This window comes from Parus major, chromosome 5 (assembly GCF_001522545.3).
Source record: "Parus major isolate Abel chromosome 5, Parus_major1.1, whole genome shotgun sequence".
NCBI classification, from domain to species: Eukaryota; Metazoa; Chordata; class Aves; order Passeriformes; family Paridae; genus Parus; species Parus major.
Window position 1 is genome coordinate 21,485,181 of NC_031774.1, and position 27,681 is coordinate 21,512,861.

General features: G+C 44.7%; 2 protein-coding genes across 3 annotated transcripts in view; one reads left to right on the top strand and one right to left on the bottom strand.

Moving 5' to 3' along the window:
- EXT2 (exostosin glycosyltransferase 2) overlaps positions 1-12,412 on the top strand; it is a 73,008-nt gene extending 60,596 nt beyond the window's left edge. For both annotated transcript variants that reach the window (XM_015630856.3, XM_015630857.3), the window contains exons 11-14: positions 1,528-1,671; positions 2,197-2,325; positions 3,503-3,585; positions 9,618-12,412. In XM_015630856.3, the coding sequence (XP_015486342.1) occupies positions 1,528-1,671; positions 2,197-2,325; positions 3,503-3,585; positions 9,618-9,756 (495 nt within the window). In that variant the 3' untranslated portion in view covers positions 9,757-12,412. The remainder of the gene's footprint in view (positions 1-1,527; positions 1,672-2,196; positions 2,326-3,502; positions 3,586-9,617) is intronic.
- Positions 12,413-17,640: 5,228 nt separating this feature from the next.
- ALX4 (ALX homeobox 4) overlaps positions 17,641-27,681 on the bottom strand; it is a 43,801-nt gene continuing 33,760 nt past the window's right edge. Inside the window, exons 3-4 of the mRNA XM_033515356.1 lie at positions 24,951-25,079; positions 17,641-22,876 (exon numbers count right to left, since the gene is read on the bottom strand). Of these exons, the coding sequence (XP_033371247.1) occupies positions 22,553-22,876; positions 24,951-25,079 (453 nt within the window). The 3' untranslated portion in view covers positions 17,641-22,552. The remainder of the gene's footprint in view (positions 22,877-24,950; positions 25,080-27,681) is intronic.

Below are 27,681 nucleotides of genomic sequence, written 5' to 3' on the forward strand. Positions count from 1 at the left end.
GGCACCAACTTGTAAGTGTCCTATGAATTCTCTTCCTTCAGTTCCAAGTTATCTCTGCTTTCAAGAACCCTTTGTGTTGGAGTGTTGTCATATCTAAATACTATCCCAGTACTTATGCCCTAGAACTGTCTAGAAAGATTGATTTCTGGATAAAATAGAAGTCGAGAAGTCAGAAGATCTGGTTCCCATTCTTGTTTCCTGTATGATTTTTGGCAAGTTTCCTCATCTGGACGTTTGAAATAATAACTGCTCTCATCATGGGATTCTGAAGCTGTATTAACCGACAGCAATAAAATGTGTTGAGATGTATAGATGAGAAGGTATAGAGTAATGCAAAATCACAGAAATGTAGATGCAGAAGCAGTAACTTAAGTCTGATTGTTTTGTCATATTTACTTTGACAAAATACTTGCATAGAGTCCTTATAGTCCAGGCCTCCCAACTGAAATGTCCTGACACATAAAAAGCACCCAAAGTGAGCTGCTGATGGGATGACATTTGCAGGATTCCAGATAACACTTTCTTTAGTGCACATTCAACTGTAGGGTTCCCTTATCTTTTGTACAGACAAAAGAGATTGTGTAGGTGTCCTTGGGGATTTTTGAGGTACTTGTTGAGTTTCTTGTTGTTGATCTTGCTTACAAAAATTTCATTATGTATGGATGTTTGTTTATACATTACCAACCTAAACCAGAAACTCTTGCAACCTGTGTGTTAGAGAGTAAAACTCATTCTTCCAACAGACCTAGCAGTTATTTGGATTAAGGGACAAATCTTGAATAATTTGTCTGCATACAATGCAGACAACCTGTATCTAGCAAACAAATAGCGTTCAGAGCCCTCTAAATAATTATAATCCTTCCTCCCTTTTTCTCTAATGCAAAAATTGTCCATTATTTAATGTGGCCAGCAGCGTGGAGAACTGGGGTTGCATTAATGATGCCCTTCTCCTTGTTCTTGTCTACTGTATTTGATCCTGTAGTCAGCTATAAAATAATGTATGGAGTGACAAGGATGGTATCTTGATTGTATCCAGCTGCCTGGAACAAGTCAAGGGCAGAGCAGCCTTCCATGTAGCCAAGCACCCACTAAAGAATACCAGAAATATTAAAATTTAAACCAGTTCCTGACAAAGGAAGCAGGTTGGTTAGATCCAAATCCAGCTGTGAAAGTAGTTAGGTTGTATTCGTATCTACTGAAGTTAACATCAAAAATTTCATTTTAATCGTGCTTATGTTTAGTTAAAACCTTTTGGAATAGTCATTTGTGTTTCTCTATAACAATTATTTAATATTCCATTAGTGGCCTTTTGCTCTGGGACATGGCTTCTCTGAGGTGCAGGGTCCTTCCACAGCAAGTTTGCTCTTTTTTGTACTTCTTCCTGGCAACATTTTGTTCCAAGAACTTGGACTTAGAAGAATTTAAGTGATCCTTGCCCCACTGAAACTCTATCCTTCCAAAGCAGATGTGTTGCATTTGCTTTCTGTGCAGGCCTGGTTAACAGCATGTCATGTTTTTTCTCTTCAGGTCTGGCGTGAGTTCCCTGACAGGCTGGTTGGATATCCAGGCCGCCTGCATCTTTGGGACCATGAGATGAACAAATGGAAATATGAATCAGAATGGACCAATGAAGTCTCAATGGTGCTCACTGGGGCAGCCTTTTATCACAAGGTAATATACAACTTGCACTGTAGTAACGTACAATATGTACATTAAAAAAGGTCTATATGTGTTTCTGTCATTGTTCCATCAGTTTTTGTGGTGCTATGATTATTTTCTTTAAAACAGTTGGAGAACTGATTATGAGCTTTCCCTAGTCCTCCTTCAGTTGCTGTGAAAACCACTGATTTGTCTCTGCCAGTAAAATAAAATCATTACTTACCTTTATGAGCTTACAAAACTACTGCCAGTTTGCATAACCTGAAAGTACATAGCAAATTTTTCAGGGAATGTAGCCTTGTAGCTGCCAGGCTCAGAAAAGAAAATCAATTTTAACAAAATTTGTGTGGTGGTCACTAAAGCAATAGTTATGCAGTTTAGCACCCAAAAATTATTTTCTATCTGCTGAAGTAGTTTTTGTCTGAAGGCACTATCACTTAGCTGCCTGCTGTTCCACAACTGAAATATTTAGTCTTGCAGTTACTGTATTTATATTTAAAATTATCTTCTTTCTTTCTCTCTCTCTCTCCTCTGCAGTATTTCAACTATCTTTACACCTATAAAATGCCTGGAGACATCAAGAATTGGGTGGATGCTCATATGAATTGTGAAGATATTGCCATGAATTTTCTAGTAGCAAATGTCACTGGCAAATCAGTCATTAAGGTGCGGCTTTTCTGCTGTTTATGTATTTTGAAAATTAAAAAACATGAGATACGTACTTAAATTTATTCAGTAGGCTTCAATATGTTACTTAATTCTCCTTTTTCCCTCATTTTTCCCCAGTATGGTATCTTAGCCTCCTTCCATGATAGAAAAAGTGAAATTTTTGCATTAACTGAGAACAGAGAATTGTGCCTTACCAGTTGTTTCTGGTTGTTATTTTAACCATCTAGATGAACTATAAAAAAGATAATTTAAATGACAGCTGTACATATGTGTGTGTATATGTACATGCCCACATTCATATATTTTAACTATTTGAGACCGCTGGAGGAAAGAAATTGCCAACTGTCCACAGCTCGCTTTATCGTGGCCTGACAACAGCTGATTTATAGGAATGTTAATTGCAAGAACATTAATTGCAAGATCAGCTTTAAATGAACTTTTTATCCCTGAATTAATTTCCTGACATGTTTCGACACGTTTTCAGGTCTAGACATTCACTCTGTACATTCATTTCAAAGTGTGTCAACTTGGAATGAGATTTAGAGGCCACCAGGCATTACTTCAATTAGCTGGGTCTGTTCTCCCGTCTGTCCATCATCATTTACTGGGACTGGTGGCTGCATTTCCTAGAAAAGTCTTTAGAAGATAAAGTGTGTGCTTTTGCTGAAAAAGTTTTTGAGCTGCATGAGGGCACAGCAGAGTAATTTGGCACCTCTGTGCGATTCGGAGAGTCTCGCAGAGTTTGCCAGTCAGCTCTTAACTGGAGAGAGCAAAAGAGCGCCTGTTGGATTAACGTTACGGTGAAGTATGGGAAGCTATATTTCATCGCTGTTATGGCTGCAAGAACAAATGGTGTTTATACAGGGACCTTGGCAGTGAGAAAACAGTCATTAAACAGGAATTAAGGAGCTTGTCATCGCCACTTCTTTTCAGTTACAGAAGGAAAAAGCCCTCCAAGCTGTTTTTATTGGGCCCCTGTGAATTTTGCAGTCAGCCAGGCCAGATGGAGCTGAATGGAGGAACAGAGTGGCTTTTTTTTTTTGTACACCCCCTCTTTTTGAGGCAGCTCAGCTTACACTGCAGGCATGTTCAGAGGTATTGCACTGCTCTCTGTGCAAGGAGATTAATGTCCCTTCTGTTGATATTTGATAATATCTGGCGTGCCTTTCTACAGGTGACCCCACGAAAGAAGTTCAAATGTCCAGAATGCACAGCAATTGATGGGTTATCACTGGACCAGACACACATGGTGGAAAGGTGAGTGACCACTCTTTATTTCTCTGATTGCCTTGTTTTGATCCCTAGAATCTTATCCTGTGTCTCATTAAATTAGGATCAAAAATGATAGTGTTTTTATAAATTACTAATTTTGAAAGAATGTTACATGGATTCGATCAGCATAAGTCATTCCTACGATGAGTGATGTGTCACTGAAAAGCAGACTACTACAGAAAAGAACTTTAGACGGGGAAAATTTTTAGCAGCTTTGCTGTAAAACTTATAGGACATATATGAAGTTCAGGTTCTTGGTTGGCAGTACTGTCAGTAATACCACATTTCTGTTTGCTGTGGTGTATCAACTATAATAAGTATGATTTTTTTTTTAAACCAGACATTTGGTAGCTTACCAAAGAGCAGAAATTATATAAATTATTAATAAAATCATCTGAAGTGATATTTGTACATTGTTTTCTCTCCAAGGATTGTGAATCACATTGCTTCCACTAGTGAAGGGCAGTTGCTGCATAATTCCATTTTTTAACTATGGCAGCATTATTATATTTTTCGAAAATTTGGTTTTGAAATGAAGTATGCATTGGAAAGGCAGTGAATGCTTAGAGTGAAATACTGAAAGTCTGTAATTTGTAAAAAAGATTTGCATTCCCTGCTTTACAATAAAGGGCTTTCCAGCCTTGACCAAGACACTAGGCTTCTCACTGCCTTGGCTTCTGGATGTGTGAAATAAGGGAAAGTTTCTCCATTTTGCAAAGCTGTTCAATACCCATGTTTGAAATGGACTATCTCACAATAAATGTACATACTAGGTGCAATTAACCTGAGATTTAGGTCTGATAAAGGTATCTCACTTTAGGCTTCTTGAGCTGTTGCATCTCTCCTGCAAACTTTGTGAAAAATTATTTGCGACCATAGAACTGATGGGGTAGGTAAGCAAGGGGAAGAAGTCACCAGAAGAAACAGATGGACTTGATGATCTTAAAGGTCTCTTCCACCACTGATGATTCTATGATTCCAGGAGGTGACAAAAAAAAATAAATCTGACCTGCATTTAAAATAAGTCATTTCATATTTGCATGGTTATCTTACTAGTTATCATTTTAACAGTGAGCTTTTTTCTGTCCTCCTCTGAAGAACTCAGAAAATTTAATATGTTGTATGGGCTTTAATAAGGCAGGGTTAAAAAAAGGAGTATGCAACTCAGAAGTAAAACATACCCCATTAAGATAGTAAAAATTACTCTGCAGGAAAATACTTAAGAAAGGGGTGGGAAGTTTTGTAGATCTTAAATGTTAGCTTAAAAGGAAGCACAAGAGGTTCCCCCATATCTAACAGTTCTGACCTGGCCTACACGATGGACTACCTGAAGCCAGTTAAGCTTTCCTATGGTCATAGTAGTAGTGCTACAACAACATGTAGGAATTTTAGTTATGAGCTAGGTTCTCATTAAGGGAAATGCTATAGAAACAGATGAAAAAGTGCTCCTTGCACGTAAAGTGCATTATAATGCTGGGTAAAGGTCATGTTTCCATGTCTATAGCAGCTCTTGTATCCTCAGAGTAAAGTGTCATTGAGAGTTTATTGAGAACATGTTTAAACTGTTGTTTTGCTTGTCTGTAATTTTGAAAAGTGGAGAATACTGGGTTGTGGGAAGTGTTAGATTGACTGCAAATCCACATGCTTTTATTTGCCCAGCCAAATAAGTACATGCTGAGATAGAGTCTGACTGCAGGACGATCTGGAGAGACAGACAGTTTAGCTGTATTCAGACTTGATTTTGAAAATCCTTAATATCATACTGAAACTGCTTGCTACACTTAATGCCTTCTTGCCCTCTGTTATCATCTACCTAAATATAAAGGAATTACCTGAGAATCTGAAAAGGTTTCTTTTTTTGAATCTGAAGCTAGATAGTTATTTAAAATGGGTAATAAATGGTAACAACTCCTAGAGGAAATTTCTATAACTTAGCTGTGAGTAAGGATCAATCGATCTATCTGTCTGTCTATCTATCTATCAATCTATTTATCTATCTATCAATCTATCACTCTATCATCTACCTACCTACCTATCTAATCTATCCACTATTTCAGGGTCAAGAGAGAAGTTGAATGGAGAAAAATGCATGCATCAGGGAATCCATGTCATTATAAAGAATAACTTTGTACTGATAACTTAACAGTGTTTGGTATCAAGAACAATACCTGAGGTGTCAGGCAAAGAGCCATTATCAGCTTTATTTGCAGCTTCCCCAAGTGTCTGACTCGTTGCTTTTTAGCATTCAGGAACAACAAACAGATAGTCTGAGCTAATTATTTGCCTGGATATCCAAGGATCAACCTACTGTTTGTGAAACAGTTTATCAGGGTTGTCACGTACATGTGCAACATTTAGTGTTGGGTTTCTGGTTCAGAAATAGCAGAGAGATGCCCAGCAACTGCCTGTTGGTTTTGTAAATGGAAAAGGTTTGAGAAGTCAGTTGTGAAGATCTGTCCAGGAGAGATATTTAACTAACTGGTTTTCTGGGCATTTTGACTCGTTCAGTGGAGATGAAAATGGTACTGTTTAACTCTGTCTCTTAACAAGAAATTTTATTCTTTTAGCAATACACTGAATCATGGGAGAGCCAACTCTGCTGTTCTTCCTGCTGTGTAATTTATTTGAGATAAATAGAAGACTTTAGTCCCCAGGGTTATCAAACTCCATCATTAAAATACATTAACTGAAGAAAGCTTTGAACCAGGAATTCCCTTCTTGCCCTAGGTTAGCCTTTAAAACAGGTCACAGAAGAAACTGCAGGAAGGTCTCATAATCCCTGTATTTACAGGTGTTTCAGTAGCAACAAATCTACTGCTTTTAGCATCTTTGCATCAGGCTCTCAAAAATGGAAAATGCTGTAAAAATGCAATCTAGAAGGCATCTGCCAGTACAGTAAATATAGCAAAAGGCTGAGCTGCTTCTGCAGCCACAATAACAGCAGTGTTTTATTTAGGACCTGTAAGTATTTGTCAGAATCAAAGTAGGAAGCCATTTCATTAAAAGGGGAGCTGCCCAGGCCACAGCTGGCCAAAGTTGCAGGTACAGGGTTACCCTGCCAAAAAATTAGTTGGGTTATAGAAGTGAGGAACCTGATTAAGAGAGACCTTAACAAACACCAAGTTCAGCCAGGGACAATTGGGCTCTCAGTTTCTGAGTTCATACAATCTTAATGTCTTATTCAGCTGAGCATGACTGCATGTTGTCAGTAAAGAAAGGAAAACAAAAAAATTCTTGGAAGCAAACATGCCTCTGTTACTTTGAATTTGCAAAACTATTGACACAATGAAGAGAAACACCTTCCCCTCTTTATTGAGATTACATTACATTCTTTTGGCTACCTAGCTTTCACTGTTTAATGTTCTAGATATCCTTTCTGGTTTATATTGTCCAAAAGTGGCAAGGACTTCAGAAAACAAGTGATTTAGTTCAGTGCCAGAGATGAAATTTTTGGAAAACAGTGTCTTTCTTGCAAACACTTTTTGCGTTTGAAAACACATTTTGTGGCTTGCACATGGCATTTCTTTCCTTTAAAAAAGCCTTGTTTCTGACCTTTGAATTTGGTATTTATTTGTGGAGGGCTAACTTCTGCTTCAGCCAGAGTGTTTAGAACATACTAATTTTTCCATTTTTAATTTTTTCCATTTCTTTAACAATGAAGTGGTTTCTTGGTGGTTAAAGATATTGTACTGGCAGGCTTAAATGGACTTGCCACCAAAATAAGTTTGGCTGTAGAAGGATCCCATCTTGATATTTTGTCGTAAGACCTCCCTTTTGATTTGGAAGTATAACCTCTGGAGGGAAGAGGTCAACTTTGTCTGCCCTATCCATTTAGTTTTGTCTTTTGCTCTGAGGGTGCCACTTAGTTCCGGTTGTGACAATGGCTGGTCTGATGTGGACACCTGCCTATCAGGCAGTAGGCTGAGATAACTAATTCATTTCACACCAGCCACCAAGCAGCTGTTACATTACAATGTCTTTCAGTCATTACTGGCAAAGGCAGGATTTGAACCAGTAGACTAAAAGTATTCTTGTATTCCAGAAACCAGTGAAGGCCAGCAGCTGTGCAAACTTCTCACATGCACATCTCCCAGTGCATCTACCTCCTTGCCTGTGAAGTTTGTGGGTTTCCTGCCAGGAGGCTTCTCCAATACACATCATGGATTAGTTAACCAGATTTCTTACAAGTAACAGATTATTTGAAAGTCTGACTTTATCTAAAAATCAGATGCTTTTAAGATACCTCACCATGGGCATCCTGTGGAAGTAACAGAAACTGCTTAATGTTCTTGGAGAAAACACTCAGTTCCTGCTGTTTGCAGGAACTACTGCAACCTTTCAGTGTCTGAGGTCCAAATCTCATTCTCTTGATGGTTCACCTTGTTATTGCAGATATTGAACAGCTACCTGGGTCTTCAGTCCTTACTGTTGGCTCCTTTGCTATTTCAGATCTGTGCTACACTGGAGCAGATAGTGCTTGTCACAGGAGTAGAGGTTGTGTCCCACTGCACATGATTTTCTCTTACACTCTGAATTCCTTTTCTTTTGTTTGTGTCCCAAATCATTTGAATCTGAAGACAGGAAGGTATGAGGTAGAACAAAGTACAAAAGGATGGGAAGGTAGCAGAAAGTGAAACATCTGCATTTACCTGTATAAATATTTCATTCAGGTATCACTTAATATGAACTAGTTTTCTGATACTTTTCTCAGGGCATAAAAGGGTCTGAATTATGACCATTAGAGCTTGAAACAGCTATGTGGTTGAGGGAATAATTTTGAAAACTGCTCTTGCTGTCCCGTCTACTTCAAAAGAGTGTTTGGGGCAGTGTTGAGCAGTCCCCATCACAGAACTGTCACACTCAGTTGGTGTGATTGACCAGGTCCTGATGAGGAAAATTATCCTGGAGCCATAGTGACCCCCTAACCCTTCGAAGGGGTCGGGAGAGGGTGCAGTGGTTGGAGAGTGAGAGACCTGCTCTGCGACCGCCTGCAGCACATCAGTCTCTGTAGCTGAGCCAAAGTGCTCACTTCCTATTTTGTTTTCCCTTTTGAATGGCAAAAGAAATGTCACCTGTTTTCTTGTAGCCCTGTTATGTGTAGGGAACTGTTGTCATGGTTCTTAGTATCTAAATTTCTTAAAAGCTGTTTTATGTAGCAGGCAGCTAATGTTAGCTGAGCACTGGCTGAGGTGAGATGAGCCAGGTTTTCTCTGCCTTGCTTCCACAGGTACAGCACCCTTCAGTTAGAGAGTTAAAAGGAGCAGTGTAACAGTTAAACATCTGCTTGCTTGTTTCTTGAAGAGCATGGTTGTTCCTTTCCACGTTACTGATATCTGAGATTATTAAAAGTGAAAGAGTCATCATTAGTCCAGTTTTTTTTGTTAATGTGATGTCTTATTGCTCAATATATCTTTAATTAGATGAGGAAAATAAACTAGTTAGTTTGTTTAATTTTATAGTTTTAGTTAATCTTCACCTTTAAGTTACAGTACAATCAGCTCTGCCTGTTCTCTGAGGCATGTTTATTTTTTTGTGGGAAAAGATAGAGCTTCTGAAGAAGCCTGAAAAAAGACAGATTTTATTTTTTTTTTTTAGAACTCTGTTTTCACAAAGCCTTGGTTTTTGCAAAACCTTCGTTATACACTAAATTGACCCAACAGTGGCCCTTTAAGAGACATGTTGGCAGTTAATCTGTTCTGGTTTACAGCATGTACATTGCTTTAAGAATGACTGGAATTCTAGGGGGAGGGAGAAGGGAAGCTTTGACCTCCATGTGCACATGTGCTGCTGCCAGCATCCCCTTGCTCGTCTCTGTGATTAAATGGATAAATCAAAGAACACCAGCTTCTTTTTCTGTTCTTTCTGCAGTGAGGCTCTCTTTTTATTTATTAGTAGCCAGCATGGCTGAAATACTTCCAAGTGCAAGAGGGAAGGTTTATACCAGTTATTTTGGTGTGGGAGTTGGTAGCCAGCCCAGTTGTTGGAGTTCTAAATTATACTGCTTTCTTTTTCACCAGATCTGAATGCATCAATAAGTTTGCCTCTGTCTTTGGGACCATGCCTCTCAAAGTGGTGGAGCATCGTGCTGACCCCGTCCTGTACAAAGATGACTTTCCTGAGAAACTGAAGAGCTTTCCCAATATCGGCAGCTTATAAAGAGTGAGACAAACCTCAGTGAGGAAAACGACAGCTGAAAAGGTGCTATGAGGAATATAAGGCCCTGAGACAAAGCTTGCTGGAGAGTGGGTTGCATCTGAGGGACATGGGAATTAATGTTGTTGTCTTCCTTTTGCATTGCACAAAGTTGTAACTGAAATCTGAACAACTGCTTCTCTGTTGCTCACAGAGAATTGAATCTATTTGCGGGTTCTCCAAAAAATGTCAAACGCTTTGACATTTTTGTCCAAAGGAGGCTGTGCACCTGAAGAATAAAAAAGAATCTTGCTCTCTGTGGTCTGACTGGCATGACTGACCTCCTCTATCAGATGTGCTGCAAGCTCTCTGCTTAGTGAGCATCCATCCATTGGAAGCAACTGTCTGCAATGTAGAGCTGTTCTCTTTTGGGGGGAGTTGATTTCCTGTGTGGCTGGTGGGCCTCTGTCTTTTGAGCTTTAACTGTTGTCTTAAGTAACTGTGAAACAAATATTTTCTTCTGTAATATGAGACAAATGTTTATTTTTTTACAACATCACAAATGAAAATCTGTTCTCACCTAGTTTAAAGAGCAAAGCATTTTGTGTTACTTAAATTATTTTGATGGAGATGGAGACACAGCAGCTGGGAGGATACTCTCCTTCAAAGCAGAGACCTGCAGGACAGAACTGCAATTGCTGCACTTTCTGTGTAAATCTCAGGTTTTCTGCTGCACTCATGCAAAAGACTCAGACTCTATATCAGAACTAGTTGTATTATGCAGAAAATTATTTGTCTTTAGCTGTCTTATATTTTTTATTTTCATTATCAAACCAGCAATCAAGTTACAGTTTTATATTATAGCCATCCATAGGGATGAAGTATGAAATAATTTTTTAATGTCTGAATCCTCTTCAGGAAGCAGCGTACTAATCTGTAAAACACCTATATTTTCAGATATTCCTAGTTCAAGCTTCAATGTACAGGCAAGTGTGTATGTGTAAGACACTGTCAACACACACTTATAAACTCCTGTAAGTTACCATTGTTGGAAAAACTATTGTGTCTTTGCTTGTAATTTAAGGAACCCATTGCCACAGGCTGAAACATACAGCTTTAGGAAGTCCTTTGGAGAAGATTTATGTTTCTTAGAGGCATTTGAATCGTTTCACCATACTGAAATGAACCTCAATGAGAAAACTAAATGCAACAAAATTAGAAATAAAGTTGCCTGGACTGTTACACTTGCCCTTCAGTATTAATAGGGGTCCTAAATTGTGCTGGGAAAGTAATCTCTTTTCTAGCTCCACTGATAAAATGTTTGTTACTAGATAAGTGTAATTTCACTGTTTTTGGAACCTCTGTTGCTGCTGGTTACAGACACATCCTACTTGATGGGCTGTTTTTCTGTTACAGTGCAAGCAACCTTATTCCTCAGATTTGCCAAACCCCAAACAATAGGACAAGTGTTAGACATCATGGCTCACCCCCTCTCCTAAGCTGGATACGCAGAAATGACAGAAACCAAATGAAAGTCAGGCTAGAAACAGGAAACATCTGCTCCTATTTGTCTCACCCCCTCTAAGACTTATCTTATTGCCCAATGCAGTGGATGTGCTGTGAATGAAAATCATATTGGAACAATAGCTTTGAGGGGATGCTTCACTTCATAACCTCCCTGGGATGTGCCTGTAAACTGTATCATCTGACTCTCTGGGAGTGTTTAATTACTAGTAAATGGTCTTTGCTGCGCTCTTTGTTTCATTTCTGAGTTGCTATGGGAGCTAAAAGTATAGCTGTTGCAGTGACAACTGATGTCTGCACAGTGGCTATCACAATAGAGGAAGGTTTGTTACTCATTATTTCTCCTCTGCAGCCTTTCAGGTTTATTAACATGAACCTTCTTACTGAATCTTCCTGTTGATTTATGAGCTGGTGCTTGAGCATCAGGAGATACCAGCACATTTCCCTTGAGAAGTTTGCTTTAAAGGGTAGCTGTGACAGTGCAGTAGTTGCTTCAGTTTTAGCTGTCCTTTTGGAGCTGATCTCAGCTTGGCAGGCCCTAGCAGTTTAACTGAGTTATAACACCTTCTTTACAAAGTTGTGAAGCCACTGTGATTTCTTGATTCTTCCTCAGCAAGCCAGTAAAAAACTTTGTTTTGCACAGAGTCTTAAAAGACACTGAGGATTTGAAATAGTTGGTTGAATATTTTTAGATGTAGACAGCCAAACCAGTTCTGCTAAGATGACCTATAATCTCCAGTCCGTAAAAAAGTAACAAGTCCTTGTGTCCGCATCCAGGAGCATCTGAGTATTCTCCCTTTGCACAAAATGTCCAGTGACCCCTAATAATCATGTTTTATCCTTTGGCCTTTTACAGTTGCTTTTATAGGGCTAGCTCATTTACAACCCCATTTGTCTCTGTTTAGTGCCATGGAGAAAATTAGGCAATTGACCATAAAGAAAAATTGTAAAATTGCCTACTTACTTGCTCTCTGCATTTATGATTGTGATGTTCTTGGTGCAAATTCTGTAAAGGTAAGATGTAATTGTATGTCTGATTTGGAATTGGGGTTTTGTCAATCTTTAAATTAAGATAATTTTTAACGTTTCATTGTATATATGATATCCAAAAAAGCTCAATAGTTGTATATTAAAAATTAAATCACATGAGTGTTTATTGTATTTCACTTCTGGATTGGCATAAGGAAACATGAGTTAATTCAGAAGGGAGAATTTCAGTGACAAACTCTTTTACTACATAAATCTGTGTTAAACTTGAATATCCACAGTGCACTTTGGAAAGATGTGTCAATATTTTGTCTTTGCCGCAACTGGAGTTTGATGGTTGTCTTGAAAACACAGCTTTTTGTTTCCAGAAGTGCTGCAGCACAGTCCCTGTGGATCATGCCACTAAAGGGCAGTGTGTGCATGGCACATTTTGCTGCTTGTGCATGGCAAGGGGGGGATGTGCTGCAGGGGCTGCCCTGCCTGTTGTGGGGAATCCTAAGGATGCATTTTTAGCATCACCAACTCTTCCTACAATGCATGAGTTTTCCCTTCCTCACAGGTCCACCATCTTATTATAGGATGTGAAAATTTGGGCCCTAATGTTCTGAATGATTCTGTCCTTCCATTTCTAGCTCGTGCTCTGGAACCTTTTGCCATCCATCTTGCTTCTTCTGGTGTGGTTCAATTATGCTTTACTCTAGCAACAAGTTTCTCTCTCTTAATTATCCATTCAAGGACCTTTTAAACTCAAGGACCTTGGAGACAGATGTCAAAATAATTGTGAGGTGGGATTTAAGTGGTGTTCAGTACTTCTGACTGGCTTTGCTTTTAGGCTGTATTGATGAGTGTTGAGCATTCTAGAAAGATGCTATACTGAGACTCATGAAAATGGATTTAGGTGGGGAATTTTAAATTTAATTTTTAAATGGTTAAATATACCTCCAAGATTTGATATGAATGCCCTCCATAAAAAATATCTGATGCTTTGAGTACTTCTCACAGGTAGAGTATCTTTTGATTAGGAAAGATCTCGGAGTGATTAATGGGTACTGCGTAAGTCTGTCCAGCCCTCTGACATGCAAGTTGCTCTCACAATCAAAGCATGATACATGGAAGAAAAATTAAAATTGATGGTGCTGATGAGAAAATAGGATCAGACAGAGTGAGTATAAATTTTTTCATTTTTCTCTTTGGAGATTTGCATACTTAAATTTTACTATGAATGCTGCAAACCATGTTCTTTTGTAAACTAAAATGCAAACTATGTGCAGTTCTTTAGTCATGGATATTCTCATCTGTGTACTTGAATCATGAAAAAAAAATTCTGCAAACATATCTTTGATTAAATCTATGCTAGAAAATGAGCAATTTTCCAATTGCAATTGGTCCAATTGCTAACTTCAGTCTGATCCTGAAGAGCTGAGAAGAGCAGAGAAAATCCTGGCAAGTATTTCACCTATACTACCTTGTCATTTCAATTTTTAGGCTGAAAAAAGTAATTCCTGACAAAACCTGCCAGAAAATACCAAACACAATACTCTGTAGGACTGCAAGTTATCCCATGAGCAGGTGGTCACTTCAAATCTCTTGCTAACATTGGCATGTGACAGAGATAGCATTTGCTTAGCAGAAAATTCAGGTAGAACACTTTTGCTTTACTATTGAGTCATAGGTCCTTAAATTGTATCTCATGCTGCTGGGAGTGCTTGTAGGACATTGTAAGTTGTTTTTATGATGCCTGCCACTGCTGTATCTAAGTGCAAGAAATGGGGTTCCATGGTCCTCCTGTGTGGGTAAGACTAACCTCTCACTTTTAGCTGCAGGTAAGGAGACAAAGAGAGAGGCAGTCAGATACCTTTTGGAGATGTGTGGGTAAAAACAGGACTGAACACCAGTATCCCAAGCCTGGTATTTAACAGAACAGCTACACTTTTGTCTGAATTGTTGTTTGTTCAGAGTCTTGGGTTCCTCTCTACCAAGGCAGAGGACTGTTAGCTTTGACTTTAAGAATCAGCAGGCTTCAGCAGGCCCTGGCTTGAAGCCATTTAGAGACATTCCTGGTGCACTCTGTGTAATTTCAGCCTGATGGAAATGGCTGTAATGCAGTCCCACCTCTGCTGATCTTCAGGATTCCCCTGTCTGCAGCTTCTTGTGGTTGCTTTGAAAGTGAGTTATGTTTCCCATTAAAGGATAACAGGGACAATTGAGGCAATTACGTGGACTGGCTTGGAGCTAGCAGCACGAAGGGAGTTTTCCAACTGAAAACAGTGCTGCTCAAAGGTTCTTCCTGCAAGGTTGCCTGTTTGCTGTCTTCATTTGTCTGGAAAAGGATCCAGTAATTGTCCTTCAAATTTCCTTTAGTCATGCTAAATGCCTTTTTACTTGCACAAACAGGAAGTGCTCCTGCTCCAGAAAAGCATGATAACTCTGTGGTGACCATGGACAGAGATTAGTGCAACTTGGTTATGATTGTATTAGGTCTATAAACTTGTGTCAGTGCTCAGTGCCAGACTATGTGGAGGGGATGTTGTGACTAATAAAATTAGTAATTATTAGCCTAATTATTAAGTCACATCTATTAGATTTTTAACCTAAATTTCAGCTGTGGGGGGCTGGACAAAGGTCAAAGCTGGACCATTTGACAAATGAAGGTGTGAAGAACATGGGATATGCAGACCCACATGAGGTTTTCCATGTGTCATTATGAGGTGTGTTTTCTGTTGCATCCTGCGCTTTTAAGGACGAAGCTTCTCTCTTCTAGCCCCTCCCCTCCATTCTGTGCAGTGATGGGAATGTGTAGAACTAAAAGCTTGGGACTGACTGAACAAAGTGCCACTTATGGATATCTAGCTGCCCAGTATGAATATCTTGTGCTCATCCAGGAGATAAGCCCATAATGCCTTGGAAAGATACCTGAGCTTTTCAAGCCACAGACTGTGTTCTCTCCCACATGTCCATGTATATATGTGCCATACACTCAAGAAAACCACTGTTTCTCACCTTCTCAGCTGGCTGTTTGTAAACTTACAGGTGCTTCTTTTGTGAAACTTGTCTTTGCAGGCAAGTGCCAGGTCTCAGCTGGGTGCTGGGCACAGTTAATGCTGGGTGCCTTCAGCTGAGGACTGATGGGAACAATAACTGCTTTGCTGCACTTCACACAAACAGGGAGGCGAAAAGGTTTGAAGGAGAAAAGACCGTAAAATGAGATCCAGGAATTCAGCAAGGCTACAGCAAAAGGAGCAGATTGCTAACTCAGAGCATCTGTCTTTGCCTTGTGAATAAGTTATGAACTGCAAAGCAAGAGAAAGTGGAAGATCCTTTCACAAATAATAAACACTTGTTTGTCTCAGATTAAATGCAACACCTTTACATGTGGGCTCCATCTGGCCATAAGTAGATGCACCTTGCATGGCTGTTGTTACCTTCTTTGCCAATGAGAAGATTACTGAACATCCATCTGCTTAAAGGTTAATAACCTGCTTTTAAAAAGAGGAAGAAAAAAAGGCAAATCTGTTTAGTTTACAGGAATAAAAAATTGTTTTTCATTTAAACTGCCCGAACTTTGCTCTGCCTCAAAGTCATATTCTCCAGCAGAGAAGGAGCACGTTAGCCTAGGAGTTGTAGCCACATCTCCAGGAGAGAAATTTTGCCATGTGTTTTAAATAACTCCTGTAACTCCTCTAAGAAAGTGCAGCTTCAAGAAGAAAATGCACATTTCTAATCTGGGTTCTGCCACTATCTAGTTTAGAGGGAGGCTTTTTTGTTCTTTGGCATCATTTAGGCCAGGAGCAATTTCTGATGTAAACCCATACAAGCAGGATGTTACTGAAACTGGCTTTAGGCTCTCAACACTCTGAACTCTGCCAACATCTGGAGAATCTGGCTTTGAGTGCTTGAGGAGGGAAGGAATTTTTCTCCTACAAGTGAGAGGAATGGATAAGCTTGCAACAGTACCTGCATTATCCATTTCTTTGTGAGATAGAAAACAGCCATGCACCATCTGAAGCAAGTCGATGCTCCCAGACAACTGATGGAAAGGCCAGAGGGGCTTTGTGGTTCTCTGTGGGCTGCTGGCAGCTGCTGGGCACCTTCTCAGCTTTGCCTGAACAAAAAAGGCCCTTTCCAGTCCACCCAGCATCTGGGTATGGGGACTTGACTCTTACTGGTTCCAGTGCTGGTGGTTTTGCAGTTGTGTTTATTGATGGAGTACGAGCAATAGAAAGGGCCCTCACAGAACCCAGATTTCCCTGCCGTGGGACAAGAGCTGTGCCCTGTGAACTGGTGGGGCCCAGAAAAACCTTTCCCTTTGTGTGGGGACAGGTGAAACCCAGAGGGCTCAGTCTGCCCCGCAGCCCACTGAGCAGCTTCTGGCTGCAGGCAGGCACCTCTGGGAAACCCTGCAGAGCCACAGGAGGAGAGGGTGGGTGAGGCTTGGACATCTGTGCTAATGTGAAGCTAGGAGGGGACGGAGTGTGATGATCTGTGGGAATATGGGAAACACTGCCAGCCCCAGGTGTCTTCTCCTATAGCTTCAAGAGACCTTGTGCTTGGTGCCCCAAGCATGATTGTGCTGTGTGAAAGGGGTGGGGAGCTGAGGGTCCCCAGTTCTGTGGCCTCTTGTTGCCAAGTCAACTTGTCCCTGAGTCAGCTGTGATTACAGGCTGCCTTGTTAAGGACTTGCTTGAGGAAGGCTGGGAGACCAGCAGGAGCCCTGTGAGCCTTAAGCTCTGCTGGAAGCAGCAGCCCCAGAGCAGTAAGCAAAGGAGAGCATCTTGCTGTCTGCCCTGTGGCCCCCTGCGCTGGCCAGTGAGGAAGCCAAGAGACGCTGCGCGCTCCTGGAGGCAGCGAAGCCTCGCTAGCCAGGAGCCGGCTGGCAGGACGCTCCTGTGCCCGGCTGCTGCCTCTGCACCATCTCTGTACGGGAGAGGCAGCAGCCCGTGAGCTGCCACCTGTTGTTAATCTACCCCCGGCTAATCCATTCTGGACTGCGTCAGCAGTTCAAAAGGGCACTGTTAGTATTTTTTGCCAGCTTCAATTAACGTGAGATTTTGGAGGCCCCTCTGATCACATTTCATCTGTCATGAGTCAGGAACAAACCAGCCAGATTGCAGTTGAGAGGAGAGAAGAGAAGGAGTTTATTGCAAACCAAAACAACAACAGTGTTTGTGCCCCTTTGGCCAGGGTGGCTGGGAAGCAGGGACCTTCCCAGTGATGTCACTCCTTTCAAAACCTGGAAAAATAAAAATTATTAACTGGAAATGCCAGCCCTTCACCTCAAAAAAAAAAAAAAAAAAAAAAAAAAAAAAAAAAAGAAAAAAAAAAAAAAAAAAAGAAAAAAAAAAAGAAAAAAGCTGCAAGTGCAATAACTTATTTCAAAAAATTTAAAAAGAATCAAGCTGCAAGACTGTTTGTTCTTTTTTAATATTTCACTGTAATGAACTGGTAATACATGGTTGCATAGGCAATAACATTGCATGGCACAAACCTCATGTGGCAACATTTTAAATGACTTTTTTTTATTCTTTTTTTTTCCTGAACATTTTTAAAACTTTTTTATTTTTTTTATATGTTCTACCCCAGGCCATTAAGCTAAAGAGAGAAAAAAAAAAAAAAAGTAGCATTTATACAAGGTTACAATATTTTACAACAAAAAACAATAATATTGATTGAGGTTTGTTTTCTTTCTTTCTCCCAGTCTCTCTTTCAAGCACTGCACACCTAAACCGATATATTATTATACATTGAAAACTGTCCTTCAAAATCAGTAGTATAAAAGTCCTAGCTCTACCTACCTACCTAGCTATGTGGGGGGAGTGGAGAACCATGTTACCAGCAAAGAGTTAAGGGGCTGTAAGGCGGCTCCCTCACCTCCTCCCAGCTCCCTTCGGGAAACTGCAAAGGGCTGAATGACTTTCCCTCCGATTCTACCCCCTTCCCATTTGGGTTTAATTTCTCCCTCGGTCTGTTTGCTTTTTGCTGTGTCAGTCAGAGCAGCAAAATAAACATGGGGCTCTGCCTCTGCTTGATTATTTTTCAATCCTTTTCCAAGAAACTACCTTTTTGCATTAGTTTGTTTGGAGAGTGTTTTACAATGTGCTGCCAGGTTTGAGTGTACTGTGGGAATCAAGGGAATGTGTCTCCCCATCCCAAAACACCTCCAGTGCAGGAGGAAAGCAGCAGGCAGCCCTGCTCGGCAGCACACGGGGTTCTCCTGGCCCGGGTTGGTGATGTGTTTCCTTGGCCGAAGGGACAGGTGAAGCCATGTGTGCTGTAGCTCTGCGCCCTCACATGTGACACATTGTCACTGCCTGTGGCCTTTCCCTAACAGCCTGCTCATGCTGGTGGCTCAGGCCAGGCGTGGTCCAGCAAGGACATGTCACCTGGCAGGGATGTGCATTCTGGCAGGGATGGATGCTCGCTCACACTCTGCCACAGGCTTTAGAGGAGAGGGAGGATGGTTCTCTTTATTTTGCTGTCTTGGTCTTCCTCCCTGTAGGCTCTACCCAGGTAGGTGCTGGGGCAGTGGGACCTGGGCTGGGTAGCATATTCTGGAGGAGGCAGCTGGAGCCTGATGGAGAGGCTGATGGGAGTGCAGGTGGGTGGCACTGCTGGCAGTAGGTGACGTGCCAGGGGGCTGACCTGGCCCCTCTCCAGGAGCTTGTTGAGGCACAGCAGCCCTTAGAGTCTGGACCCCGCGGGGCCCAGCAAGCCCAAGCCTGGTTCCCCACTGGTTTGCAATTGCTACCAAAGCACTGACTACTGCTTGTAGGCAAGAAGCGCCTCCAAGTACTTGGCAGTGAGTGGTACCCAACCACTTTTAAGGCAGTGCCAGGAACCCATGCTGCTCTTACTATTTGCATCTTCCTGGTCTCAAAGCTCTGGGACATCTCTGGGGTTCCCAGACATGGGCAACATAAGACAGCCACCTTGTAGTATACCTGCTGCATAGCCAGGGCCAGGAGAAATGTTTTGCTACCTCTGTGAGGCTGGAAGGAGTATCTGGGTGAGCACAGTTGGCTGGGCTGCACCCACAGAGGATGCCACCATGGGCATGGCAGGCGTTGGGACGGCTGATGCTTCTGAGACATTTTGGTGGTGGATGGGGACAAAGCTTGCGGCTTTGAAGGCAAGTCCAAGCCAGGGAATTGTGATTCAATGTATAGACAGGAGTAAAATACTAAATAAGAAATAAATAGAGAAGAAAGTCATAAATAGAATGGAAAGATATTAAAATAACAATAATAATAATAATAATTAAAAAGGTATCATTGTGGTAATGTGAGATTGCAGGAACAGCACTGACCCTGTGACCCTTAAGAAATGCAGTAGATGCAGGCTGGCTAGGTTAAGATATATATATATATATAAGCATATATATATATATATTTATACAGTTTTTCGTGTTAATTTAACAGCTAGTTTTAAAAACCCTTTAAAATTAATTTTAAAAATGTATGTAAGTACAGATTCATGTAGCTTAAAAACTACCAGAACAGCTTCTTTTGAAGATTTGGGAGGGGCAGCCCTTCCAGCATTACCCAGAAGTGTGGGTGCAAGGGACAGTGCTGGAATGGCAGCAACACCAAAGGAGATGAAGCAGAGCCTCATGAGCAGTGGGGCTGCCTGCAGCTGGAGGTGGGAAGGGAGCGCTGCAGAAGGGGGTCCAGGGAACAACATTCCCCTTGCCTCATTGTGTTTTCAGGCAGGCTGAGGGCTGGGCACATGCAGTGGTGTTTAAATTAGACTGAGTCCAACATGTGCTTTCCACATGAATTTTAAGGTGAGAGAAAGTGGGGGCCAAGCTTCTCTATATGCCAAGTCTGCTGCCAGGAGACTCTCCTCTCTCTCTCTAACAAGACAGGGATACAGCACTTAATCCTCTGGGCTCTTAAACAGCTCAGATGAAATACTGGCCCTGTGGAAGACTGTGAAGAAAAGCTACCCTTTAACTTCAGTAGGGAATGCAGCTAAGCTCTTGAATAGATACAGCCCTCCACTGGAGCTGCCTTCAGAACTTGCAGGCTAAGCAAGACCTGTCCCCACATGCCTGCCCACCCCACTGCCCTCTCATTAGCTCTGCTTGTTGCTAATTTGCCTTGTCAGCAATGGTACTGGACTGTTCAGGCAGCAGCCCTCCACCGATTGCCTGCTGCCAGGGGGAAGCATCAAGATCCCCAGTGTTCCTGGGAAAGGCTCACAAATGCTGTGCTCAGCTGCCTGCTCAAATCTGATGGACAAATTGCCTCCTACCACTGGTCCCTGGATGGCTGGGAAGCTCAGTGGCTTCTGGTACCCAGTGGGGATGCATACACCTCCAACTGGTCAGCGTGATCCTGTCTGGTTCTGTGATCAGCATCACTTGCAGCATCTAAGCCACCATGCCCGAGGCCTCAGCTGAATGTTTAGGCTGGGATTTAAATCCTGGCTGCTTGTGGTGGGAGAGGCCCTGGTTATGCAGATGGTGTGGTGAAATGCATGCTGGCTCTCTGTGCATAGTAGGGAAGGCATCTCTTAGCATTTCTGAGAAGAGAAAAGAAACAGTACTTCTGGTGTTTTCTTATTCCAGTAAATACATTTCTTTTGACCTAGCAATAGTGTATCATTAAGGTAGCGTATTGACAGTCTAGGCACTGTGGAAATACTTGTATGGCTCATTAACCTGAAGCCTGACGTTTGGTTGTAGCTTATTTGTAATTCTTTCCAAGACCACTAGATATTCCTGGACCTTAAACTATAAGATCCCCTAATACTGAGCATGAGGAAAGAGGGCAAGGTGACAAACCAGTTTTTATGGGAGTAGTATCCTATAATTCCCTTGCAAATCTCAGAGATGGCTACCCCAGCTCAAGCTCAGCTTGCAGAGCCCCACTGTGTGGGTGGTAGTGCTCACCTGACTTTCAGCTTCTCCTTGGTGGTATTTCAGCGGTGTAATGATGTGGGGTAATTATTCCATGCACTATGATCATAGAAAAACTTGTAAAGTATTTAGCCTTGCAAAGGAGATCTTACTTAACATCTCTGCACAGGTAAGAGCACTGGGAGGGAGAAGCAGAGAGGCGTGTTGGTTCACACAAACCAGACAAGTTCTGGTTTCTTCTACTTCCTCTGCAAAGTGAAGAGGATCTGAGGTGGCTGGAATGGGGCAGCATCATCTTGTCCTCTCTTAGGCCCCTTCCCAGCCTGTTCCCTTGGCTGTCCCTGGTGCAGAGGTACCCACAGCCATTGTGTGCAACAGGGCACTGGGATAGAGGGCTGAGGGAGGGCCTGCCTTTGCGCATGTCTGACCCCAGGATGAGGTGTATGAGGAATTTGATGGCCTTGTGTCACTGTGGCTGTGTGCTAGTGCTTGAGCTCTTTCTTAGAGCAGTCTTTCTGGGGACTTGAAGTTTTACACAGCAATTGTGCTTCCCTGCCAGAGCTGCTGTCTCTAAATTGAAGTTAATAATTCCTGACCCAGTGAAAGACAGGGGAAATCTTTTCCTGTACCATCATGCTTGTGAGCCCCTACATAGACCACAACCAGGGAAAGCAAAGCCCAGGCACTCCCTGGGGCACTGAGCCATGCTGGAAAGCTTTTGTTTGCTGAGGTCTATCTCCACCTGGGTCACCAGAGGGCTGGCAAAGACGCTCAGCATGATAACATCGAGAGGGGCATCCCCTTCACAGACCTCTACAACTCTGTGCTGCATCTCAGAGTACAACATGGAGAAGGAGCAGGGTAGGAGGTGGGCTAATGTTGCCTTTTTTCTGGTTCTGGTTATCTTCCCAGCCCTGTTACTCGCTCAGCTGTGGGAAGCCGTAGCTCCTGCTAAAATGATGTTGGCAGTGTGAGAGAATCTCTTTGCTGGCGCCAGAGTCCCCATCCAGTCCCCTGCCCAGGGCAGAATATGCGTGTGTGAGTGTGGGTGGGTGGGTAGTGGGATGGGAGAAGCTGCTGGAAGGCCAGTGGGCTCTTGCTCTCTGGAACAGCAGAGCTGGTGTCAGATAAAATAGAGGGAAGAAAAAATGCCCAGGTTATCGGGGAGGTGGCAGCGGGAAGGGATGTATCCCATCCCAGATCTTGATGGAAGAGGTGCTGCTCCACAGCCTCCATCTCCCTGCCTGATCCCAGGAAGCCGGGAGCTGCCACGTTCATGCCGGAAACACTCCACTTACATTAACATATGTACTTTATACGCCTAGGGTAGCTAAAAGTGCTGCATTCAGATCCCCGAGGAGGCAACTGCTGTCCGGAGTCCAAGCGGGTGGATTTGCTGGGCTGTCCCCGTGTGCTCTCTCCGTGTCTGGCGGGCGCTGGGCTGCAGCCCTGTCATGTCGCCCAGGAGATCGCGGCGCTGTGCTCCTTTGCTTTCATCCTCAGGGCAGCGATGCTGGAGGTCTTGCGGTCCGGCTCGCTGTTCAGCTCGTAGCCATTGAGGCTGGGGCTCATGCCGGCTGTGCCGAAGAGGCCACCCATGTGAGTCTGTCCCACGTGGCTGCCGGGCCCGGAGACTCCAAGGAACTCGGAGACGCCGCCGGCCGTGTGGGGGTGGCCATGGGGGGACATGCAGGAGGGCACCGTCTCGCAGGGGACGACGCAGGCAGGCACGGGGGAGGCGGCTCCATTGTTGCCAATCCAGGAGGGGTTCTGGATCTGGGGGTGGGAAAAGAAGCGTCAGGGCTGCCCCGTGCAGGATACATCGGGCAGCTGGCCTGGGGGATGGAGTGTGTCCAGCCCCGGCCTGGCGGGACAGCCTAGTGGAGGGGCAGCCAGTGAGACGGGCATGCAGACTGCTGGCCCCTGACAGCTGCGGCACCCCCAGCCCTGCTGCAGCCAGCAAATCCACTCCAAAACCTCTAGGCCAGCCTGGACAGGGGCAGGGAGGGCAGCAGGATTACTCACAGGGAGCAGGATCGTGCTCCTTCTCTGCCACAGCATCTGTTTGTTTATTCCTCTTCCAGACACTTACTTTTTTTGTACCATGAGCACTTTTCTCAGCACAGGAAACTTTGTGTCATCTACGGTGTTTCTGTGGTGCTACTCATTAGAGACGGATCAGACAGAAAGCAGTCCTGTGAGGCTGCTCATCCACCTTCCTTCTCCAGCTCAGGGCAGCTTTGCCTAAGCAAGGGCTATTTTGTACCACCCAGACATACCTGTCAGAGCTGAGCCCCCAGCACAGGCAGCTTCATTGCCCCTCTCCCCCTGCAGTGCCCATCAAGGCAGCATCACCCACCCTGCTGCAGAGCAGAGCCCTGTGGGGCCACCTGGAGAGACCATCTGACGTCCTGCAGTGTCACTCATAAAATGGCATTGCAGAAGGAGAGAGGAGGGCTCACTATTTGACAGTGGGAATAAGTGTGCTGTAGCAGGAGGCACATGGGCATGCAGGATGAAAGCAGGGAGGAGGTGAGCAGCTGGCTGGAGCAAGAGAGCAGAGGGCCTTTCATCCCAATGCTCCTTTCCACTGCTCGCCCTTGGGCCCTCTCTGATCTCTTACCTCCTGCAAATTGCTTTTCAAAATTTTGATCTCTTGTGCTGGGAGAGGAGGGCAGTACGGAGGGAGAGAGTAGTGTAAGCTCCAAAGGCAAGAGAAGGACAAGCTGAAAAGGCTGCTGAGAGTGTTCTCTGCTTGAAAAGCTGCTTTGGCATCTCAGCTGTTTCAAAAGGGCTTCTTGTTCAGTTTATGGAAGATGCCAAGCAGGAGAGAGGTCAAACACTCCCGGCTTGGCTGCGAGGTAGAATTGGTACAGAGCTGGCTGGGGAGGCAGCTGACAGACAGGGTGTCAGGGAGGGAGGACTTCCAGCAGATCTGTGAGGACAGTCAGGTTCAGAGCATCCTGCCTGCAGAATTGCGCCCTTGAGCAAATTCTGGGTGGTGGGAAGAGGAGTGGAGGATGGAAGGAGTGCTTTCTGGGGCACAGCCTAGCCCTGGAGCTAGCAAACCCCAGTCTGCCTGGCATCATCTGAAGTGTTGTGAAACTGGGGCTGGCCCAATGTTTAGGAGGCTATTGTGCTGACAGGTTTTCCAAGACAGGAAGCCAAGGAGGGGAGGCAACCCTGTGTCTCACTTCCAGGGTCAGGGCAGGAACAGTTTCAATAGGACTCAGAAGCAGCCCCAGGTACCCCCAACCAGGCTGTTCTCTCCCTTCCTTTGGAGCATAAATCTACAACTCCCTTGGGAAGCATCCCCAGATGTCACCAAGTGTGCTGCATGTACCACAGCCCATCACTGGGAGACGGCTGTGGGAATTTGCCAAGGGAAAAAAGCTTTTATCCAACCACCATGTCCAAGGGGCATGGAAACCAGACATGGTAACAGGAAGCCTCCATGGGATCTGCTATTCTTTAGGCAAGAATTAGCCTTTTGGATCTTCTTGAAACCAGTTGAAAGTTAGTGGGCAGCAGCACATGTGATAGGATGTGCTGGGCAGGGTGACCTGTGCCCAAGGGTGCTGCTCTGTGTCACACACAGCTGGGGCTTGGTACCTGCTTTAAAGATGGCTCATGGCTCATGCCTCTGGGCCAGGGCATGAGGGAGCCAAGCAGGACACCTGACCAAAAACCTGCCAGCCCTTCAGTGCCTGACAGTATAGCCCCAGTGTCCTTGCAGCCTTGCCAAAGGGCAGGTGGAGGTACCTGAGAAGCGAAGCATGGCTTGAGGAGGACTGGGCCCAGAGGCAGCGTGTCCAGCAAGCCCTGTGCCCAGGCTGGGGAATGCACTCACCTGGGCGTAGTTCTCAGCACGGGTGAGCAGGGGCAGCTCATAGGCGGTGGAGAAGTGGGTCCGGACCTGCTGCATCTGACCGAACCGCTCCCGCTTGCGCCATTTTGCTCGCCGGTTCTGAAACCACACCTGGGGAGAGGCGACAGCAGGGCTGTGAACACGGGGAGCCCGGCAGTGGCTGGGAGCCCGGCAGCCCTGAAGAGCCCACCAGAGGGCAGGGCCTCACCAGGCAGGTGCTTTTGTATGGCACAGATGGGCACTGCTCCACACACATGCTCTGCAGGGGAGAGACAGTCCTTCCCTGCTTCTCTTGAGGGTCTGTGGCCAGCCTGTGCCCCTAGGAAGGGAGCACTCCAAGCAAAAGGGGATGCCCATCCTGTGATGCACAGCCTTTCTGGGAACATTCCCAGCTCTTGCCTCCCACAGCCTGATTTGCACTGGGAAAGCCTGTCTTCCTCTCACCCCTAAATCTGTGTTACCCAGGCTCTGTCTGCAGCTCTCCTGCTGTCAGCCAGTCTCAGACAAGAAGTGTGAATACATCTATGTGTGCTGCTGCCAGGCTGAAAACAGTAGTGGCGGGGCTTTCCCCAAGACTAAGCCTGGCTATGATGATGCCATTGACTGCAGCTTGCATTTCTCACCCAGTCTCTCGTTTTTCTTAACCGCAGCAAGAAATACAAAGCCGAACACCCCTTCCCTCCTTAGCTGCAGGAAAGGACAGGTGCCCTTCTACAGCATCCTTTGGTTTACACTGAGTTTTTTTTGCAGGGTTTGCTGCTCTTTACTTCATAGTGCTGCTCAGATCCCTTCAAGGCAAAGACCAAAACTCTGTTTCTGCTCTTATTTTTACTGGCTTGACATCAGTGTGTATTATTGCACTGTTGTCAGCACCATTGCTCCTGATTTGCATCAGCCTAAGAGAGATCAGAGCCTGGCCCAGTGTCTTCAAAGCCTCTTGAAGCTCGTGAGTCAGGGAAACACATCAATCAAGAGGTGCTTTGAAGGCACTGAGAGATGAGGGTGATCACCAGGGGCTGGGTTGTGCAGGTCACGCCAGTGCATGAAAGGAGCACTCGTAGAGCCTCACAGCTCTGCTTCGAGTTTTACACGGTGACTCGCTGGGGAGAGCAGGGGGGGTATTGCTGACAAGCAGCTTGGCCCTTCCCACGCCTGGCCGTGGGGCAGCTTCGCTGCTTGCCAGGCACCTGGGGAAAGCAGACGCCAGGTAGGAAGCTCATGTCTTCAGAGGCTAGCAGGACAAGCCAGGTGCTTGGCACAGGGTGGGATGGCAGGACAATTTTTGCAGGGGCAGGTGAGTTGTGGCACCTGCAGCCTGAATCAGTGCAGCCAGAAGCTGCTACGGGGAGCGATAAAGGGCTTGCTTTCTGGTCTGGGCTGACCTTCCTGCTCGTGCTGGAAGAGTTGTTTCAGGCTCTCCTGCTTCAGTTTTTGCCTTCCACCACGTAGGCAGCCTTGTGCTGGTCTGTCCCAGCCAGGCCTGTGGTATGAGCTGAGGGTCTGGCCGTGCACTGTGGTCTGCTTGGGCGGGGAGCCGATGGTGCAGCTGCCAGGCATGTGCTCCGCATGTGAGCTGTGGATAGCATAGGGTTTAGTGCCCGGCCCCATGGCACTGGCAACGCCATCCACAAGCTGGCCAAAGCAGCAACCTGCCATCAACCCCCTTACCCCAAATCAAAAACCCTGCAAGTGTTTTCAGTAGGTGCAAAAAGCATCGGCAGAAACGTCCTGACTTTATCCCAGCTGAGCACACACTGCACACACAGAGCGTCCTACTGGAGCAGGTTTGATGCCTCAGGCATCTGTCTGTTTTTCTTCTACCTCTTCTTGGCACAGCCACTCCGGCCCAGCTGCAGGCCAGTCCCAGGGCTGGCCTGGATCACGCCGCTTTGATCTGCAGATTCAAAGTTAGCGGTGGTGACCTGGTTCCTCCTCAGGCGGAGGAGGCCCCGCTGTGCACAGAGGGGTGGAGAACAGGTAGGGAGCGGAGTGCTGGCTGTGCATGAGGCCAGGGTGAACATATGCCAGGCATACGCGGCCATTCCCTGTGTGGTGAAGGCACGGCTGCCTTGCCCGCCGGAGCTCCCGCCTGGGAGTGGGGTGGCCGCGCTCAGGCCCTGCAGTGTGACCCTCGAGGTGCGTGGCTCTGCAGTGTGACCCTCGAGGCTGCCAGCGCAGGGTCTGCGCCCTCTTCCTCCTGGGACAGCACAACAGCTGCCTTGACAGAGCAGAGTGAGGTCTGGGCCTCTGCTCTGACACATTTATGCATTGGATTGAACAGAGCAAAGTGGTTTAAACTAGCAGTTCCCAAATTTCCCTGTGGCTGGTGGGCTGGGAGGATGTGGCAAGTCATTGCATTAGGCTGAAGAAGAAGAGTATCTTCAGTCCAAGTGGTGTCACAGGCACCAGAGACACTCTAAGGGCTGACAGTGAGCTCTGAAGCACTTGTGGCAAGGTTTGGACCGCTTTTTAAAGTTCTCCTTTCTCCTCTGGTCCAAATCCATATAGGCTTCTTGGTATCTTGCAGCTGGGTTTCTCCAGGCCTCCACAGTGCCCAGGGGAAAGTGAGACAGGCATGGCAATGTATAATGTGAAAATGTCAGCAAAAAAACCCAACTAATCCTCAGTATTTCCACAGTCTTAGAAGACACCTGCTTTTAAAAAGCAAATCTAAACCCAAACAGAAGTTCATTTTCCTTTCATTGCCTGTCAC